We start from the raw sequence: 20566 nt of genomic DNA on the forward strand, positions 1-20566 counted from the left end.
AACTTAATTGGAGCTGTTAACTACTCCTCCAACCTCTGTGCAACTCTGAACATTGACTGCCTAATACTTTAGGTTGTGTCTTATCTTTCATTTCTGAAGACACTTTTCTCACCGTTGCCCCCACCCCACCCAACTGGTTGCCAACTTATTCATGCACCACAGAAGAAATAATGATCAGTGTAACACAAACACACACACACACACACACACACACACACACACACACACAGAGTCATGGTTCAAACACACATTATCTTGTAATGCAGCCCTTATATTGTGTATGTGTGTCTGAGCGTGCACGCACTCATACATGTGCGCGCGCGCACACACACACACACACACACACACACACACACAACAAGAGCTGCATCAGATTGGTATATTTGTTTGAATCATGTGTTATGAGGCAACCTGTCCACCTGTCAGACAAGCATGGCAACAGTAGAAATTATCAGAAAGTGAAGCATATGGTACCATAATATGATTTGTCCTTAACAGACCAAAAACAATTGTTTGCCAAAAACTAATGTGAGTAATGGTACCAAAACGCAGAAATGACAGTCTAAACATACAGTACCTAAGTATGGATCAAGTGGCAGTATGCTTGTCCCTGGGCCCTAGAATGGCAGGTCCAAATCCGACCCCTGAAATTGATCTTACATCTAATTCTAACAATGAACAGCAATATAATAGATCCTACTAGGTTTAGTTATACATACGACACCAAAATGTTTCAGAATTCCCAGATTTATTTTATCTCCAAAGCAAGGGATAAGAAAATTAGTCCAATGTGAACATGGATAGTAAAGGTTATAAATCTGTGGATAAAAAGAAAATTGATATCCACATTAATTATATGCTGGGGTGGGGAGTTGTTTGTACATTAGTATTCTAACAAATAGGGTCTAATTTTCAGCTGATATAAATCAACATAACTGCACAGAAACAAATGGAGCTATGATAATTTACACCAGCTGAAGATCTGATCCCTATACAGTATGTAAACTGCATTATTAATAGCTTTGTTGTTCTCTTTTCTTACATGGCGACATGTACGAAACACCAAAATATGGGTTATTTATTTATTTATTCATTCATTTATTTATTTTTAAGCTGCAGGAAAAGTGAGGGACTTTCTAAATTTCAATTTAATTTGAACACAGTTTTGCATTCCTATTTTGTATGATCCACCAGATACACAAAGTATAACACCAGAAGACTCAGTTTAACTTTATGGGAGTTGGGAGGGGGAGGGAAGGATGGAGAAAATTCATCCTGTCTAAAACGTACACATTTATAGATTATATTACTATCTGTGTGTCACTTCAGCATTTAAAGAAAAAGTAAAAAAATTACCTTTCCCACATACTGGGGTTCAGAGCCCATGTATTCCTCCAGCACAAAAAACTGATTCCATACCCAGCCTCGTTTGACCCGCTGGGCGGATGACCTCCTCCCTGGCATTGTGACAACATTTTCTCTCGGCCGTGCTTCTAAAGTCTGTTGTAGTTGTGGATGCAGTGGTGTTAGGAGACCTCCATCAAACAGGACCCAGAGAAGCAGGGATAAACAGTTCCTTGTAAGCATTGGCAAAGGCTTCCCTACAGCAAGTAATAAAAACTCCAGCACTTAATGTAGAGCTGTAGAATCCAGGTTTGAGGTGTCTGTGGCCTCCACCACTTAGCTTCAGATTTTATTGCGGAAATGCTAATGCAGACATTAATCCTTCTGATGACAAGGTTTTTGCCGCATTAAATTCCATCTAAAGGGACCTATAAAAGAGATTTACATGGCAACATTAAATTATGTAAAATTACATTGAAGTGTTCATCAAAATTCTCACACCTAGTTAGTTTCCTGAGACACAGAGAGAGAGAGGATCAGGAAGCGGAGTTTAAAAAACTAGTACTATTTTGCTGATAACATTGAGTTGCTGTAGGATCCTGCACAGTAACTGTAGGAATGGTTCATTGTTACTCTGTTTAGTATTACTTTTGTATCTGTCTGAAGACAAGTGCTCTTTTTGTCCTAGTTATCAAATACATTTGTTACACCTCAGCAATTTCTAATATATTTACTCTTGATTCATGCAGAAAATACTGACGTATAGTGTACCAAATTATGAAGACATGGGATTCTGTACTTTTTTTAATCTCTGCCACAAAACATAAGCCTTGGAAACATTCCCCCTTTCTTACCATAACTGGAACTATACACAGACAGCTTTGCATTGAACCTTATTCTCAGAGAGATGAAAGTGTGTGAATTCCACAGGAACTAAAAAAGATGAAAAGGAAACTATGCCAATATAGCAGAATAAAATAAAACCACTGATTCAGAATGCATGTGTCATGATTGGCGGTCTCTTATCAGGAGAGGCCTAGTGTTAAATGGCAGGGATGTTGAAGTTCAGGAGTGGGCTGGGTCCTTAGCTGCTACCATAATAAAATAAAATAATAATAAATAAATAATAAATAATAATACTACTAGGGGGAAAACAGCAAAAGAGCAGCAAATGGGGAAAACTGCAAAGCTGCACACACACACACAAAATTGGTAATGCAAGACACTGATACACATTTACACTGACATATACCAAACCTACAGATTAAAAAATAAATCAACACAGTAACTATGTGGCTGAGACAGAACTATCATATCAAGGGAGCTATTACAATTGTAGTGACCCTTGTAGCAGCCAGATGCCAACAATGAAAAATCATATTGTCTGACTGTGTGCTTGTCTCAGTGAGTCATATTAAACACATTAAACTGTGAACCCCAGTGTAGAATATTTCATATGACTGATGAAAAAAATGTTGTGTTTTCCAGCCAGTGTAATTACAGTGGTGTTCTTTCTCCCTCTCTATTATTTTTGTATTTATGAAATTCTTTGATTCATTTTCAGTAGTTAGTAAAATGGCAATGGTAGAAGGATGCAAAATAAGCAGTTACAATATTTTTTTTTAAAATGGATCAAATTCAGCCCAACGAAAGTCTGAGCACAGCTACCGTAGGAGTCTTTGCACTAAATTCAGTGGGATATAAATGGTGAAAATTAGCACCCACATCACCTACATATGGTCTGATCCAAAGCCTATTAAAGTCCATCTAAAAATTCCCATTGACTTCATTTGGCTTTGGGTCAGACCCATACATTTTAACTCATGCAATACCATCCCCAACAAAAGATAGCTCTCTTGTAAGTGAGCTCAGGTCTCAACAGATGAAATGAGGTTCTCAATTTCACTGGTGAAAATCCACAGAATCTGCACTGGAGTCAATGCACTAACTCTGGATTTTGGAATTAGGTAAACGTCACAACCTGTCTGCACACAGCCCCATTGTGTTGGATTTCCACGAACATTCAAGCAACTGAAGTTGCTTGAAAAAACGCTCAGAGAAAGTGAATTTTCTGCACAGCTAAGTATTCATAGGCAGCAAATGTTTCTTGCTATGATGATGATGCTATGCTGGTGTAATTGTCAGGACTAGTCCCTTGCCATTTTTATGGGGCCCAAGTATGTCTGTTTGGCATCTCTCCATCCTGGGCTGATATGACTGCTCCTTCTTCATTGTGTGCTGCTGATGGCCAGCAAAGGCAATCATTCTATTTTATATGGGACACTGCTTATTTTCATGGCAGGGAAGCAGAGTTGTTTTCTCCCTAAATTACACCTTCAACCATCATGTATTTACAATACCAGCAAGGCTGAGACTCCGATGGAGATCTTGTGGACAGCAAAGATAGGTTGTTCAAAAGTTCTATGTATGATGTTCTAAGGCAAAATGCAGTTTCTCAAACATGCTGTAAATTTCTTCCAGGGTTTAAGAGAGGTTCATTTTAAATCTTAAAAAAACAAAATGAAATTTATATCACCATGGAATTTACCACTGTTAGGGCCATAGTGTGCCATTAATTTTTAAGCAGAAGTCTTCACTGATTTCAGTGAAGACTTCTGCTTAAAAAAAAAAGAAATAAAATAAAATAAAATAAACAATGCTGCAACGTGGCCTTTAGTAAAGAAGATACTGCAAGCTACCTTACTGGATATATTTTCTCATGTACGAACAATGTTAACAGTTATTTTTCCTTGTGCATAATGTGATTCTTTTCAGTAATCATGATGCAGTTATTATTTCTTAGGCCTGGTCTACACTGGGGGGGAGAAGGGGAAATCGATCTAAGTTACACAAATTCAGCTACGTGAATAACATAGCTGAAGTCGACGTACTTAGATCAATTTACCATGGTGCCTTCACCGCAGTGAGTCAACTGCTGCCACTCCCCCATCGACTCCGCCTGGGCCTCTCATGGCGGTGGAGTACAGGAGTTGATGGGAGAGCACTCAGGGATCGATTTATCACATCTAGACTAGACACGATAAAGCGACCCCTCTGGATCGATCGCTACCCGCCGATCTTGTGGGTAGTGTAGACATATTCTTAGATATAGGCTCAATTCTCAATATAAAAGACACATAATTGGGAGGTTAGGGAAATGTAACAAGCTTTAAGAATAAAAGAAAGTAAAAAAAACCTACATATCCTAATCATAAAGGATATTTTCTCTTCTTCCCTCCCCCCAAAACCATCACCACACTGGACTCATTGCAAGACTTAAAGAGCAAACAAGACAGGCACAGATATTAATAAAATGGGATATTAAAGTGCAGTGAAAAGGTATTTAGTTAAAGTGACTGCTTGATCTTTATTTTCAGAAAGGATTAAAGTTTGATATTTGCAGTACGGGGGAAAAAAAGGCACAAGCCTGACCCAAACAATTGGTTTTAATAAAGATACTTTCAAAATTTATGCAAGACATTTCTCTTTTAGGTCTCCAGAACTGAATATTCTTCGGTAACAAAGGAAAATGATTGATTATCAAACTTTAATATTCTCTCAAACTTCCAACCTACTTTTTATTTGTTGTCTTCTATTGACACCAGCCATAAGAAAGGATTTCATTGTACTATAGCTCTGCATATGCTCTCAATATTGGTACACATGAAATTCATTTCTTTTAACAGCTTTATTTATTTAACAGTTCAGATGACTTTTTGTGCTTCCCTCTTTAATGCACATACAGTATACAGCATTGTGTTAATCAATAATTCAGTTCCAGGGCTGCCAGCTCCTCGTGCCTCTCTTGCTCTGCAGTTGCTGAGTTTTTGCCTAGTTTGAATGACAAAATCTCAACAACCATGGATCATCCAAACAGAAAACCACATGTCCTCTCCAAATCCCCAGTCCCAGATTAGAGCTGAAAATAAATAGTGATAGAAAAAAGCTCCAGGAGAAGCTAAAAATCATTCTGTATTCAATTTAACAGCTATACCACCGTCCTTTACTGAGGAGGCTCTACTCAATACATTATAGTTCTCCCAGCAGATCTCGGCCTCCAGCCACATCCGTCAGCCAGGGAGCTTTTAAAGTGTTATATGGCACCAAAAGTAATGTAAAGAGACTGAAGGACTCTAGTGAAAGGGGAACAGTTCCCCCATGGCTGGAAGGCTCGTATCCAATACAAATATATGACTTTAACCCCTTCTCTCTTGGTCTGTTCGCCTGCTTTCCAACATCTCAACTGCAATAGAATGTTATGGCATTGGTTTGAAGCCCCAGTGTTGCTGACATCTTTACCTGTGTGTGCGTGGGGGGCGGGAAGAAAGGTGATGCCAGGAGTGATATGTGGAATTGAGGAGCAGCCTCCACATCAGCTGCAGCAGAGTTCACCATGAGAAAAAAAATCTGTATGTGGACAGGCCCAGATCTTAAAAGATGTCTCTTTAGCAGACACATTTCCCACTCTTTTGCATGAATCTTCTGCTAGATTACACTTGAGCAGTGGGAGATTGAGACAGAGGGTCAGGGGAAAGGAGAGAATAGTTCTTTAAAAAAATAAAACTTTTTGCTGACAGGAAGACTGGCAGAACTGACAAACAGCTAGTAAATTTAGCAATGCATTGGACACCCTCTTTGCAATTCAGAAACTGATGTTGTACTTAGAGCTGACAGAAGTATTTCAGCCAAATTTTTTTTTGCCACCAATAAAAACAAAAAACCAAAACCAAAAAAAAAAACCCCACCAACCAACCAACCATCATTTTTTGTTTCAAACTGAAAATCCCCCAAAATTCAGTTTGGGTCAATTAAAATGTTTACTTTGGATTATTTTGAAACTTTTCATTTTTATTTTTTTTAAATGCACTACATCTTAAATTTCAAGATGATTTCAAAAGTTTTCCAAGTAGAGAAATTTATTGAAACTGATACTTCACTGTGAAAAATTTCAGTTTTGACAAATTAGCATTTTTTATGAAAAAAAAGTTGTTAAAAAAATTCCCAACCAGCTCTACTCATAACATGCAATTGAGAAATTGAATATAATAATTTATTAATAATATCAATTAAATACAGTATTATTGTTACTACTTGAAACATTCCAACACTAGAATTAAATTAAGTTGACAAATAATGAACAGCTTGAATGAAGGACTGCTCTAAGAGTGGAAGCACCTGCATGCTACAACGCTGCCATTGCATATTCTGGTAGAGAACAAGAGTATATCTTCACTGAGCTTGGCAGTGGCTACACCTTTTTATGGAAAGGACAATCATATGTCCTTTGTGACCACTAATCTGCCCATAATAGTCAAATCTATAAAGAACTTTGAAACACAGAGCTAAATTAGCTTTGAATTAAGGTAACTGGTGGGGTAAAAAGACAGCAGATGAGCTATAGTCCCATGTAGACTAACAAGAAACACTAAAGTTCCATGAAGCACTCAAAACTGTCTTCAGGCCAGCAAAGATGATAATTGCACCACTGTGAATGGAAGTGAATTGCTTATTGACAAAGTATCCATTATGCGCTGATGGTGGAAACATTTCAACAGCCACCTTAATCATAAATCAGTCATTGCAAAGAACAGTTTTTGCTTATGTGAAACACCAGCTAATGCAGAACAACCATCTTCCTACTCATAAAGAAGTTTGAAAAGTCTTGGCAATAGTGAAAAATGATAGATCTGTGCTAGATGGAAAACCTACTAAGATGTAAGAATGTGTAATGGCTGACCATCTGACCTCATTTATCTGCAACATCTGGAAAATAGAAATAGTGTTGCAACAGCTAATGGATTTTGAAAAATATTAGAATGGAAAGATGGGCCTGGGACTCACAAGGTCTAGGTTCAACCTCCACTTTTGCTACAGACACACTTCGTGACCAAGGGAATGTCACTTAATCTCTCTGTGCCTCAGTTCCCTATCTGTAAATACTCGGTTAATCATATTCCTACAACCTTTTCTATTTAGATTAGCTCTTTGGGGCAGGCAAAGTCTTTTACTGTTGAGCAAACAGGCGGGGAAGATTTTGATTTTATTGGGGGCTGGTCGGTGCTTCTGTATTACAAATTATAATAAATAGAAGCCTTGGTGCATGAATTTAAACACATGCTGAACATTAGGCATATGAGTAGTCTCATCCCTGTTCATCAAAGCACTTCAGTATGTGCTTAGCTTTGAGACTACCCACCTGCTTAAAGTCAAATGTATGCTGAAGTACTTTGCTGACCAGGGATGGGATTACTCAGGTGCTTAAAGTTAAGTAGATGCTTAAGAACTTTGCTGAAGTGGAGCCAATGTTAGAAAAGTTCTTGTTAAGAGACTAAATAATAACATTATATAGACAGAATCAGTACAGACAACATACCAAAATCATAGTGCAATTGTCAATTAGAACACAACACTATTAAAATTATCTTGTTTGCTTGGTAAATACAATTGGAAAAATGGAGGGAACAAACCATAAATGCAGTGGGAATTCCTAATACTGAATTAGGGCCAAATTCTGATCTCAGTTACATTGGTAGAAATCAGGAGTAACATTGGTGCAAATCTGCATTAGCCTACTGAGTTAGAACTGGTATAAAATGAGGCCTTTAATCTATGTCTGACTGTTGTTGTAGCACATTCAGAGCAAGACGAACAGATAATTATATAATGTTCTGGGACCCGCTCTGTAAATGTTGACTTGATCATTAACATTACAAAAATAAGTGATAGATGAAACCAGCATCCAACAAATAAGGCAGAGACCATTTTTTTGTTCTGTGTCTGTTCACAGTGGGGCCCTGGTCCATGACTGGGACACTTAAGAGCTATTGCAATGGCAATAAATTCTAATGATAGACTCATCGTGCTCCAACAAATGGCTCTGACGTGTAATAGGAAAAAGAGGGATAAAGCTATTGTTTTGAAGATTCTCAAAAACAAACAAACCTGTGGCTGTATACTATTGACTGAGGTACAATTGGGGTCGACCTAAGATACACCAACTTCAGCTACGTGAATAGCGTAGCTGAGGTCGGTGTACCTTAGGTCGACTTACCTGGCCGTGAGGACGGTGGCGAGTCGACCGTTGCCGCTCCCCCATCGACTCCGCTTCCTCCTCTTGCGAGCTGGAGTTCTGGAGTCGACGGGGAGCATGTTTGGGGATCAATTTAGCCGCTTCTAGATGAGACGTGATAAATCGATCCCCGATAGATCGCTGCTTACCCACCGATCCGGTGGGTAGTGAAGACCTGCCCTTAGAGTAATAGTAAATTATAGCTGCCAGATAAACCAATTAGTGACAAAAAAATAAATTATGGAAAGAGACTGTTTGGAAATAGTCAATGTGATTACAGAACAATGTACCACCTCTGTCTACAATTAATTTTCCACATCCAATGTATCAACCTCATCAGCACCACCAACACATCTATCTAACCCAGAGCAGAACATTTAAGTCTCAAATGTAAGACCTAAAACCTGCATTTTTCAAATGTGAAGAGATAATCAATTTTAATCCACAAATATGCATGAGAATACCTGAGCAGGAGGAGTGGAATCAAAAGAATAGGGTGAAGCTTTCATTACAAACCTGAAACAACACTCAATACGATTGGTTCCTGGTTTCATTACCAAGTTGACACACCCCACTAAGGATGACAAGTAAGCCTTGAACACTCAGAATTCAAGACAAAGCCTGCATTTCTATCAAACTTTTATGTAACTCTACAGCTTAACTGCCAGTTCATTATGTGTTTTTTTTAAATACCTAATAGTAATGTACGCTTTTGCCTATTTTCTGAAAATAGTCAACTGATACACTGAAATCACAAGTTTTATTTCTGTTCTGTTTTACATCAATGTCCATGCAATGTTGGCCTCCTCTCACAAAAAGTACTAACTCTCAGAAGAGAATCTACAGCCACTTGGTCAATGATCTAGAATCTTAAATTTTTGATAAATTACAAACATTTTCATTTCTGGTAGGAATCTATCAAAGTCAAAATGTGCACACTTGTGAAACCATCCTTCATTTGATTCTGTCAGCAATGTTTTAAGATAGAGGGGGAAAATATCAAGCTCTTTCAGCAGACTAATAATGTCTATAAATAGAAACTTGAAGACAGCAGGCTATGACTGAAAGGTGTTTTTAACTTTACAAATAATATGTGAGACTGAAATGAATCAGAGCTTATTTGTAGCCAGTTATTCTGAAACATGCAATATTGTAATTTTTTAGGAGGGTTGTATCAGGTTATCATGTACTCTAGTAAAACACACATTTTCAGTTAAGTTCTTCTTTTACTAAAAGATTCTATGATATAATTACAATGATCTGATATAATTAATCCAATTACATTAGATTCCTTCATAATTCCCTTTGCTAGGAAAATTACTTTATATAATCAAAATACCCAAAGCCAAAATGTTCAAAAGAGAGTACTTGAAGTTAGGCATCTCAATCCACATTTAAGCACTTCATTTTCAGAGGCGCAGCACGCATATAGCTCCCAGCAACTTCTATGTGGCTAAGTATGGACTGAGGTATATAACCTTAGACATCCCCCTAGTCCTTATTTTAAGAGATTTTTAACCCTTTTATCTCTTTCTAGATCAGATACTTGGTGGCACAGCTAGATTTTTATCTCACTTACAATTGGGTTTCCTGAATAGTCCAACACTATTGGAAGAAATCTGTTATCTATTTAATTCCATAAGCTGATACCCTCTCTAGGGTAAATTGACAGCCTGTTTGCACAAAGAACTAGAAGCCATCACTACTTATCCTGTGAACATTACACTTTAGTAAGCATTGGGTTGAAGAGAAGGCACAGATCTTTCACTAACTTCAAGAACATTCATATCAGGGTTCTGAACTAATTTAGCTCACATGGGGCATGCTCATAAGCTTAACACAAACATTAGCATAGTCACTCCCATGCTATCAACATGTCATCTGTTCTCACAGGGTTAAGATTTGGTCACATCTGTAGATCTATCAGACCAGATGCTCAGCTGTCATGTCATGCTCAGCTAAGTCTCTGGTCTATGTCCCTTCTTTGAAGATTGATATATCAAAATAGAACTTTTGTGTTTTGAAAGTGTCAACAATGCCACTGTTTTCTGCAGCTTATACTTTTATTCTTTAAAACTGGAAATACTTTTCTTCAGCCTGGCAGCCATTGCAACATGAATATTGAAGGATAATGTGTTAATAAATAAGGCATGCACTTGGAGATTGGCTCAGTGCTATGACCAAAGATGGCTCTGGCCACTGAAACTGGCAACACTGGTCCTAACTCGAGATTCCAGCCAATTATAAATTACTCTAATCAAAACAAATCTCCATGTTTTGGTTATTCAATTTTTTAAAGCAAGAACCAGATGTGTTTCAGAGGGAACCTAAATATCATGAAGCCCCGTGAAACACCACAGTATTCTCATTTCTCCTTTACAGAATTTTCACTACTGTCCTTGTAGGAGATTTCCAGATTTGTAGAACAAAGTTAGCTACTAAACAGCTAGACACATTTAAAATAACTATTTTACATTAACTCTCTAAGTAAGGTAGAACAGGAATCTTGTTTGACCTACATCATTAGAAACTCTTAAATGTCTCTGGTGTACATACTGCACATTTCCCAGTCTCATGACTAATGAATTGAGTAATTTCACAACAGATGCTTGCTCTGGATTTCAGCACTTAGGGCCCAATGCAGACAGCATATGGTGTGAGAGAAAGAAGAAATAAAAAGACACATTTTTTGACAGCTTTTAATGCAGTCTCATTCTGCATCTTGTCTAAAGAAACAGCCTGGATTCTTACAAACAAACACTCCATTTACCCCTCACCTTTATTTCTTTCAGTCAATTTCAATGCATTTCCCTCCAAATATTTGAAATATAAAGGGGAAAATGGAAAATGAAAGTATTATAAAAATACACAGGTGTATACTAATCCAACAACAAAACAGAGAAAATTATAGCAGGCTGTTTATTTTTTGCAGTCTCTCATTGTCTGACACTTCCTTTCTCCATATGGTAAATGAGCTGTCCTGTATTTTTTTTTTTTTTTTTTTTGGAATGAACATATATTCACACCTCCACTCATGCAGGTAGCTCCTTTAATTTCAGAAATGAATACCTCTTAATGCTCTTTTCTCTCACTCATTCTGTTTGTCTTCTGTCACATATACACATCCTCTCATAGTATTATACAATGAATACAAGAAATAGGCATTTTACAGTGAACTGGGGAAAAAAATCACCTTCTGTCATAGGTTTCACCCCCACTCTGGATTTTAGAGTACAGATATGGGGACCTGCATGTGAACCCCTAAACTGAATTACCAGTTTAGATCTGGTTTTGCTGCCACCACTCCCAAGTTCTAACTCCTTTCCCTGGCTAGCTTTGAGAGACTTCTTCACCAATTTCCTGGTGAACACCGATCCAAACCCTTGGATCTTAACACAAGGAGAATTTAACTATCCCCCTCCTTTCCCCCACCAATTCCTGGTGAGTCCAGATCCAATCCCCTAGGATCTTAACACAAGGAAAAATCAATCCGGTTCTTAAAAAGAAGACTTTTAATTAAAGAAAAAAAAAAGGTAAAAGAAAACCCTCTGGGAGATAGCATACCAGTGATCTCACAGACAACAGATTCAAAACATAGAGGATGTTCCCCTGGCAAAACTTGTTACACAAAAATTACCCAATTTGATTATTCCCTAATGCCCAAGACAAGTTACAAAGAAATAAACATAAACCTATTTATTTCCTTCACTAATTGATAAGAGGCTGAATTCTGGAGCTTTCCCACTCCGGTCAAAACTTAAATTGAAACTAAACAAAGGAAACTTCCCTCCTTCCTTTTGAAACATCTTGCCCCCCCATTGGTTCCTCTGCTCAGGTGTCAGCTAGTCTAGGTGAACTTCTTAACTCTTTACAAGTAAAAGAGGCATTAACCCTTAACTATCTGTTTATGACACCTTCTTTAGAGGCATTGCTACAACTATAGGATATTTTTTTCCAGCACTGAACTGTGTGTCCTGCCAATAAGGCAGAGATAAAATAAGTTTGGTTTAAAAATGGATATTATAAGGCTAACCTACAGTGATGGCCATAAAAGTCAACATTTGCAGTTAGCAGTTTTACCTTATACTAAGAAGAGGAAACACAGAGACACCAGTGAATTGTAACTGCTGGCAAATATTGGCCATTGTAATGGCAACCACTGCATCATTCGGGGGCGTTCTGAGGCTTAATGAATTATGTTGGTTATATAGAAGGTCAGACTAGAGGATCTAACGGTTCCTTCTGCCTTAACTTCTATGCTTCTATGTACATAAAGATCCTTGAGATCTTCAGAATGACTTTTAACAATTAAAAATGTTTTCTTCCAAACCATTCCTTTTGGATTCAAATCTAATATAAATACAGCTATATGGTTATGTATGTGTTTATGTTATATATAAACTAATTCAATGTAAGTAATTGGAAGTCATGTCTGCTTATTGTGTTATTTTTTATAATAAGCATAAATTTGTCTTGTTATTGTACTTTGCAAAACTGTGGTTTAGAAATGAAATCAATAATGCACTTGGACAGTTAAGACTCAGTGAAACAAAGCACAAAAATAGTCCCTGGTAAAACTATAACTTAGCTGAACTGACAAACAACAGCATTATGGGGAGAGGATAATGTCATACCTGCAGTATTATAGATTGTAGCCAATCAATCAGATATACTGTAATAACTAAGGTACAATCCCCCTATTATACTAAAAAAAAATGTGTTTCAGTCTCAAGATATGTGGAAAGATAGGCAGATCTGTTTGGGAGCAACTTAGATTGGCTCCCCCGTAAAGAGGGGTAGACAAACCTCACCTTGGGATATAGCAAATAAATAAATAAAAGCCTTCCACAAAGAAGCATAAGTATCAGAGAAGCAGCCAGGGAGAGAGTGGTAATGCTATTAGCACCAGCAAAGCACATACAGAGCCAGATTATGCCATCAGTTTTTAAGCAATATTAAGCAATCCTAGTTTATGTCCATTCTCCCACTGGCTCCTCTCCAGGATCCCCATGTCCCACCACTCACGATTACACTGATCTCTTTTCTCTTTGCCCTTTGTTCTCCTGCTGTTGACTACTGGTGAGGAAAAGGCAGGCAGAGAACTGGCAGAAGAGATCAGCTCCTACCTGTGCCCTATTTATGGTAGGGAAAGAAAATGCTGCAGCTGGGCTCTGTATAGCCATTGTCTCTTTTCTAGGGATGCCATTCATTTCAAGCTCAGAGTTTTCTATGTTTCATACAGATTTGGTATCCCTTCATTTTTATTGTTGAATCTTAGTTGTGGAAGCAATAAAGAAGCATGGACCTGATTTTTTTTTTAATAAAAAGTTATTTACACTAAAGGAAGGAATCCCATAGTATTTTAAGCTTTGTAGATGAATAATTTGTTTTGCGTTCCTCCTTCTGTGCTTGCGTCATGCTTTATGTTCCACATTTGGGCTTTGGCTGTTCTCGAGATATGCTGCTCAGAAACCAGTCAGAGTGCTACAGGAGTGCTCTGTAAATGAGTGATGTCTATATAGGTAAACACTTAGCAAATAAAGGGCCAGTAGATGGTGCTCAAGAACACAAAGCATAGATCCTGAGTTTTAAATGATCAATGGAACTTCATGTTGTGCATTGCAAATGGTTTCCACTGGCAGCTCTTTACATGGAGCACTTAACACGCACAAAGGTCATATAAGCTATTGATGGAAAACCTTTTTAAAATTGTAGTGGCATATTTTAATGTGGTTCCCTCAAATTGAAAATTAGTACGCACATTCCCTGCCTGTCATAACTGTGCTTCTGAATAGAAACTTGGCAGATAAAAGTTTCAGGTAGTAGAAGGGGTGAATTCTCATATGTGAAAAGAAAGTTGCTTTATTCACAATTTATATATATATATATTTTTAAAAAGTTTCCCTTTGATTTCAGGAGCACATAAAGCTGTTTATTTGGTAGAAGTAAAGACAGGATTTTTTCTCTGAACACATATATTTATGTAACTCTCTGCCAGGAGCTGCCATACTCACTAGGGCTGGACACCAATAGCTAAGGGTCCTTCTTAAACTAATACACCACAGTCTTGAGCTCACAGCCTGAATTTCTGAGATCACTAAAACCCTTTCCTGGGAACCCTTATATTTCCCCCCACTTGCAAACACTGAGCCTGAGTATGAAAAAATAACTTTACTAGTGGAAAATGGAACTCAAAATCAATATGGGAAAATACAGCAACAATATATCTATATAAATGATAAATATTATACTTCCCCATGATAATGATGGCAGTATATGAACTCTGTTCTCCACCCACAGGTCCAACAGGCTAATGTCCCATTACACCATCATTTCCCCTTTCCACATCCCCCATCTGTTAAACCCCATTCATGTTTTGGTGTCTATGGGTAGCATAATTCCAGAGTTCTGCAGTGGACTTAGGCAAGCCTGTCTCCAGCCCCTTGGGAAGTCCTCTCCTGAGACTCCACCATTTAACTCAGTGATAGTGATTTCAACTAAGGAGGAAGGGCCTCTCGGGAATTCACTCAGCTCTGCTGTGGCTTCAGTAAAGAGACACATCCAGTCCAAGAGTCCTCCCAGTGGCACAAGATCCTCAATGAAGGTGAACCAGCAACATATATGACTCTTAATCACACTCCTTATCACAAGGTAAATATCTTTTCCTCCCTTCTCTTAGTTCAGTTCCACTACCCAACCCAACCAATTTTGAATTTGTGTGCAGTTATAGTGACTCTGTAACCATGCGGGACTCACCCCTGCGGTACCTCCTGCTGGTACCTTCTGGGAATTAGCTCTCCAGCCATCGGAGTGCCCTCTGCAGGCTGGTGTCCCGCTTTTCCTGGCCCCCGTGTCCCTCCCAGACTCAGTTCCCCTTGCACGCCAGGGTGCTGCCCCCTGGCAGTACACCCCTCAGTCTCTGGGTCTCCCCTCCCCGGGGAATGCCCACCCACTATCCTCGCCTCGCCTCAGTCGTAGGTTACTGCCAGTCACCAACTAGCCCCTGCTCCCTGGGGCAGACTGCAGTATAAGCCACTCATCACAGGCAAGGTTGGGTTTGGACTTGCTGCCTCTACCTATAGCAGAGCTGCCCCTCTGCAGCCCTAGTACGCTCTAGTGGGCCCTTACTTTGGCCTGTAGCCTGGGGCTCTGCTAGGCTGGAGCTCCCCAGCTGCCTTGCCCTTCCCTAGCACAGCTCCACCCTCAGACCAGCCGTGGTACCTTCCTCAGCTCCCCAGGCAGCCTGGTCCCTCCCTCTCCAAAGACTAGAGAGAGAGTGTTTGCTCCTGGCCCACTGTTCTCTTATAAGGGCCAACTGAGCCCTGATTGGGGCATGGCCACAGCTGAGCCTGCTTCCCCCCTCAGCCTGGGAACTGCTAGCTCCCAGTGACCACCCGCTCCTGGGTTATTTTAGGCCCTTTAAGGCCGGAGTGGGTGACCACCCCGCTACAGACTCCCAAAGTGTCACTGGAAAAATTCTGGGTATAAAGGTTATGCAAATGAAGATCTCTCTGTAGCTGCATTTCCCCCATCCATTAATACTTGAATTCCTTCCCCTCTGGAGCTTCTGTGCATCTGGAATTCTGGGTAAATAATTAGAGCTGCTCCATATGCATCTGACCATTCTTCCCTCTGTTCATCAGCATATGGGGGTGTGATGGGTTTGGTCTGAGGGATCCCCTTGGGATTGTCACCCGATGTGCTGAAATTACCTCTGAACCCATTTTCCTTGCCAGCTTGGGACTCCAGAACTCTGCCCTGTTGAGCCAGACACACTAGCCTGCTGCAACACAGACTCAGGGTCTGGGACACGCCCCCAAAGCTGCAGACTTTAATCAAAAACAGCTCAGCAGGTTACCTCTCCAGCACCCAGACACCCAGGTCCCAATGGGATCCAAACCCCAAACAAATCCATTTTATTCTGTATAAAGCTTATACAGGGTAAACTCATAAATTGTCCACCCTCTATAACACTGATAGAGAGATATGCACAGCTGTTTGTTCCCCCAGGTATTAATCACTTACTTTGGGTTTATTAATAAACAAAAGTGATTTTATTAAGTATAAAAAGTAGGATTTAATTGGTTTCAAGTAATAACAGACAGAACAAAGTAAGTCACCAAGCAAAATAAAGCAAAAACATGCAAGTCTAAGCCTAATACAATAAGAAACTGATTACTGGTAATATGTCACCCTCAAATGTTCCAATAAGCGTCTTTCATAGACTAGACTCCTTCCTAGTCTTGGCCCAATCCTTTCCCCTGGTACAGTCCTTGTTAGTTCCAGCAGACATCTCAGCTGGTAAGTAGAGGTTTTCTCATGACTGGAAGCCCCTTTTGTCCTGTTCCACCCCCTTTTATAGCTTTGGCACAAGGTGGGGATCTTTTGTCTCACTGGGCCCCCACCCCTCCTTCCAAATGGAAAAGTACCTGATTTAAGATGGATTTCATTATCAGGTGACATAGTCACTGTAAGACCCCTAGTCTCCATTCCCCATGGGCTGGCACACACATACACAGGAATTATTTCAAGTATCTAAGGCCATTTAAAACTGACTGTTTCTGGAGCACCCTTAATGGCCTCCCCTTACTATGTTTACATCAGTGATACAAGTTTATATCTTATTCTCCTCACTCCAGATATAGAAATAATACATGCAAACAAATAGGATGAACACACTTAGTAGATTACAAACTTTCTAATGACACCATACAAAGGGTATTTAGCATAAAGCATATTCCAGTTATGTCATATTCATAAGCATATTTCCATAAAGCATATGGAGTGCAACATCACAGGAGGAAACAAGCTTTTCACCATCGAGAGCTTCAGGCCACAGCATTTACGTTCTCACAGATTTCCACACACGGAGCCAAAATCATTCCCACACACATTCTGAAGTAAGAACCTAAGTGGTTTAAATTCTATCTTCTTACTTCCCCATTAATTTTCTCCCTTTTTTCCCCCTGTTACACAAAGACAAAGGACTCAAAAAGTTAAGTCCCATACCAATAGATGAAGCAAGACAAAAGTCTTTTTTTATTTACTCCCTAAATGTGCCTTCTGAGAATTATTTTCTTTTTCCAGTAGAACTCCTTGTGTGACTTCACTTCCTTTGATCCTTAATTAATTGTTTTAATTCCTGGGGTTTGGGAATATTATGTCTGGGTTTATTTCATTTTTAACCCCCTCTATGGTTTACAAGAACATTTTAGTTGTGAGTGACATAAGCATATATATACACACACACATATATATAAATACATACACACACACACACACACACACACACACTTTGGATATCCACATTTTTTACATCTATATGTTGATAGATATAGATATAAACATTTGGATACACAAAGTATAGGTACCTAATTTAAGCATCTAAATAAAAGTGACTTGATTTTCAAAGATTCTGAGTACTCACATCCCATGCTGACTTCAGGTGCCTAATTTAGGCACCAAGGTGTTAATATTTTAGATGTGATTTAAGTACATAAAAACTCTAAAATTCTTTGTGAGGAATGGTGCTATGTATGTGTAAATAATACAATAATAATATGGATATTTTAAAAGAAATATTAAATGTGGTTTTATTTAGGAATGTAACATTTACATTTAGTTAAAAAGAATAATTTGCATAATGTGCATATAACATTTCCATCCAATATATTATTCTGCTGTATATTAAAATGTTTTGAGCTATATTTTTGCCATATATGCAGTTAGCAGAACTTGGCTGGTGACACAGATGCTATATGGATAATTTCCAAACTTTAGAGTTAAGATTGTTTGGAGGTTTTCTTTAAGCATATTAAGAACATTCAGGTTCATCAATAGTCTTAAACAAATTATTCAGCTGCTCACCTCCCTGGAGATGCTAAAGTAATTTGTCAACATTTAGATTATTCAAGAATATCAGGTGGATAATTCATCCTCCATAGAACCAAGCATTTCTTTTTCTGCAGTGTCAATAAGATGTTGACAACAATCAAGAATATGAAAGATAATAAAAATTTCTCTCTTAAAGAGATTCCAGCTAGACTGCTTTTATTTCCATGCCTCGCTTTAGCTAACAGTCCCTCTGATGTTTGAGCTTTTGATATTCCTGGGAGGGCTTTCTCCCCAAGAGGACTCTTGCTTTACATTACAAAAAGAACTAAAACAAGTCTTTGTTTTGTACCTTATTTTGATGCACATACATGTTTGTGTATGGGTTGTTGCATTAAAGGGTATTAAAAACTTAACCTTGCAACTTAGAAATTGAATAAAGTTTTACTTTTGAGATTATACCTACAATTATTGGCATTATTATCCCTTTGATGGGGCAATGAGAATATAATACAATAATCTTACATGATTAACAAGAACTTTTTATTGATTCATCATTTGCAACATTGTTTGCCACATGTAATTATCTGATAACTGGTCAGATACTTTTTTTTTGCTATTTACTTGCTAGTCTAACTGAAATTCCAATTCTGAACATGTTCAACATGGAACAGAGATAAACTTAAACATGTGCTTAATACTGTACAGACAACGTGACCCCATCAGAGGTCCTGATTTAGCAAAGCACTTAAATACATGCCTAATTTTAAACACATGCTTAACTCCCATGAAAGTACCTGTGAAAGAATTTTGCTGAATCAGAGTCTTAATTAACTGCATTCACTTCCCCATTTCAAGGGATTATTGAAGAAATCACAAGTTTACAACACTGCTACACAAGACACAGCAACTCTAGAAGTAGCCCTGCACAAAATTTATCTATCTATCAAAGAGTGAAAGCTGAAGAGAGGACTCCTTTTAGAGACTAAGAGGGAAAAAAATCAATACTAACCAGTAAAACAAAAAGGAAGTGTTCAAATCAGCAGTAGTAGGAAGAGTAGTAGCAACTCCATACCCTATTCATTCTTTGTTTCATGACTGAACTTGTGAATGAACCTGAGAAGTTTGTGGGATTTGTAGACGGGATGAGAAAACTAGTGTGTATAAAAGAAAAACAACAGGAAATTTTGCCCATTTTTAGAACTGTTGCTAAGGTTCTGAAATGGGCAGATAAGTGTTTTACATCTTCACATTCTGGCTGGAACAGTAAGCAGAAGCCTAAATACCATTACAAACATTTTTCTCACAATGTATCCATCTGGGAGTGGCAACAATAGAAATCCAAGAGCAAGCTTGTTCTCTCCAAATAAAACCCCAGTTTTGCAGATGCAGTAGTTTCACTTTAGCACTAAAGTTTGGGATAAGTAGCCACACTTTAGGATGCATATCCAAAAGCAAATCAAACTCTGAATCATTTTAAATTTGACTGAATTTAATCCATAGAAGCATTTTGTACCCAACAATTTTGTTTTCACAATGTCTTTATGTTTAAGGATGACATTCCAGTCCAGAGGTAATTATAAGGCAATACGTTCCCTAGTTACATTATTTGAAGCATTTATATTTACTTGAGTAGTAATACTGCAGTTTCTTTTTTTTTTTTTAAATGCTAATTGTAAGGTCACACTAAATGACCAGTTATTGTAAAATGTTAAATTGAAATACCTAAGAGCCATGATCCAATTATCATTTGTTTGCAAAATATCTGTATCAAGGGCAAAATAAATGTTAGCTTGAAAGTTTGATTAGTGGAGGGACAAATAAAAGTGTCACCAGACTTGTCCTATTTAATATCTCTCAGTTCTCCTCATCATCCCTTGATTGTAATATCTAAACAGTACTAAAATAATTCAGTGTTTAATTAGTGTATTTAGTATCTGGAACAATATATTGGGGAAAGGTCAGAAGCTATGGTGTCCATGTTTGAGTTGGACAGTACTTCCCATAGAGCTCTCCATCCTAGACAACTGGAACAGAAAGAATGACTGTATGACTATTTCTTACTAAAATGTAAGTAACTTCTCTCAGCCAATCAATGGAAAATGATTTGCATATTTGACCATTATTCAGAAATAATTTGAACAGTGATTATGCAAATCAGGACTCTTCAGCCAGATGATCGAGATTTACATATTTTTCTGTTACTGAAAAAAACCCATTCCATAATTATGCAAGTGAACCTCTCAGATAGGGTGCAGAGAATTGCATAATTGCAAGATAAATGTACAGTTAGGCATCAATAGCTGTACAACATCCCTGGAC

At 38.2% G+C, this 20566-nt stretch overlaps 1 protein-coding gene across 1 annotated transcript in view; it reads right to left on the minus strand.

Moving 5' to 3' along the window:
- Window positions 1-20566, minus strand: part of CDH12 (cadherin 12) — a gene marked incomplete in the record, with an annotated part of 562961 nt that overhangs the window by 222235 nt on the left and 320160 nt on the right. Inside the window, 1 exon segment of the mRNA XM_034761583.1 lies at window positions 1357-1772. Coding sequence (XP_034617474.1) covers window positions 1357-1587 — 231 coding nt within the window.

Source organism: Trachemys scripta, chromosome 2, assembly GCF_013100865.1.
Source record: "Trachemys scripta elegans isolate TJP31775 chromosome 2, CAS_Tse_1.0, whole genome shotgun sequence".
Classification (NCBI taxonomy): Eukaryota; Metazoa; Chordata; order Testudines; family Emydidae; genus Trachemys; species Trachemys scripta.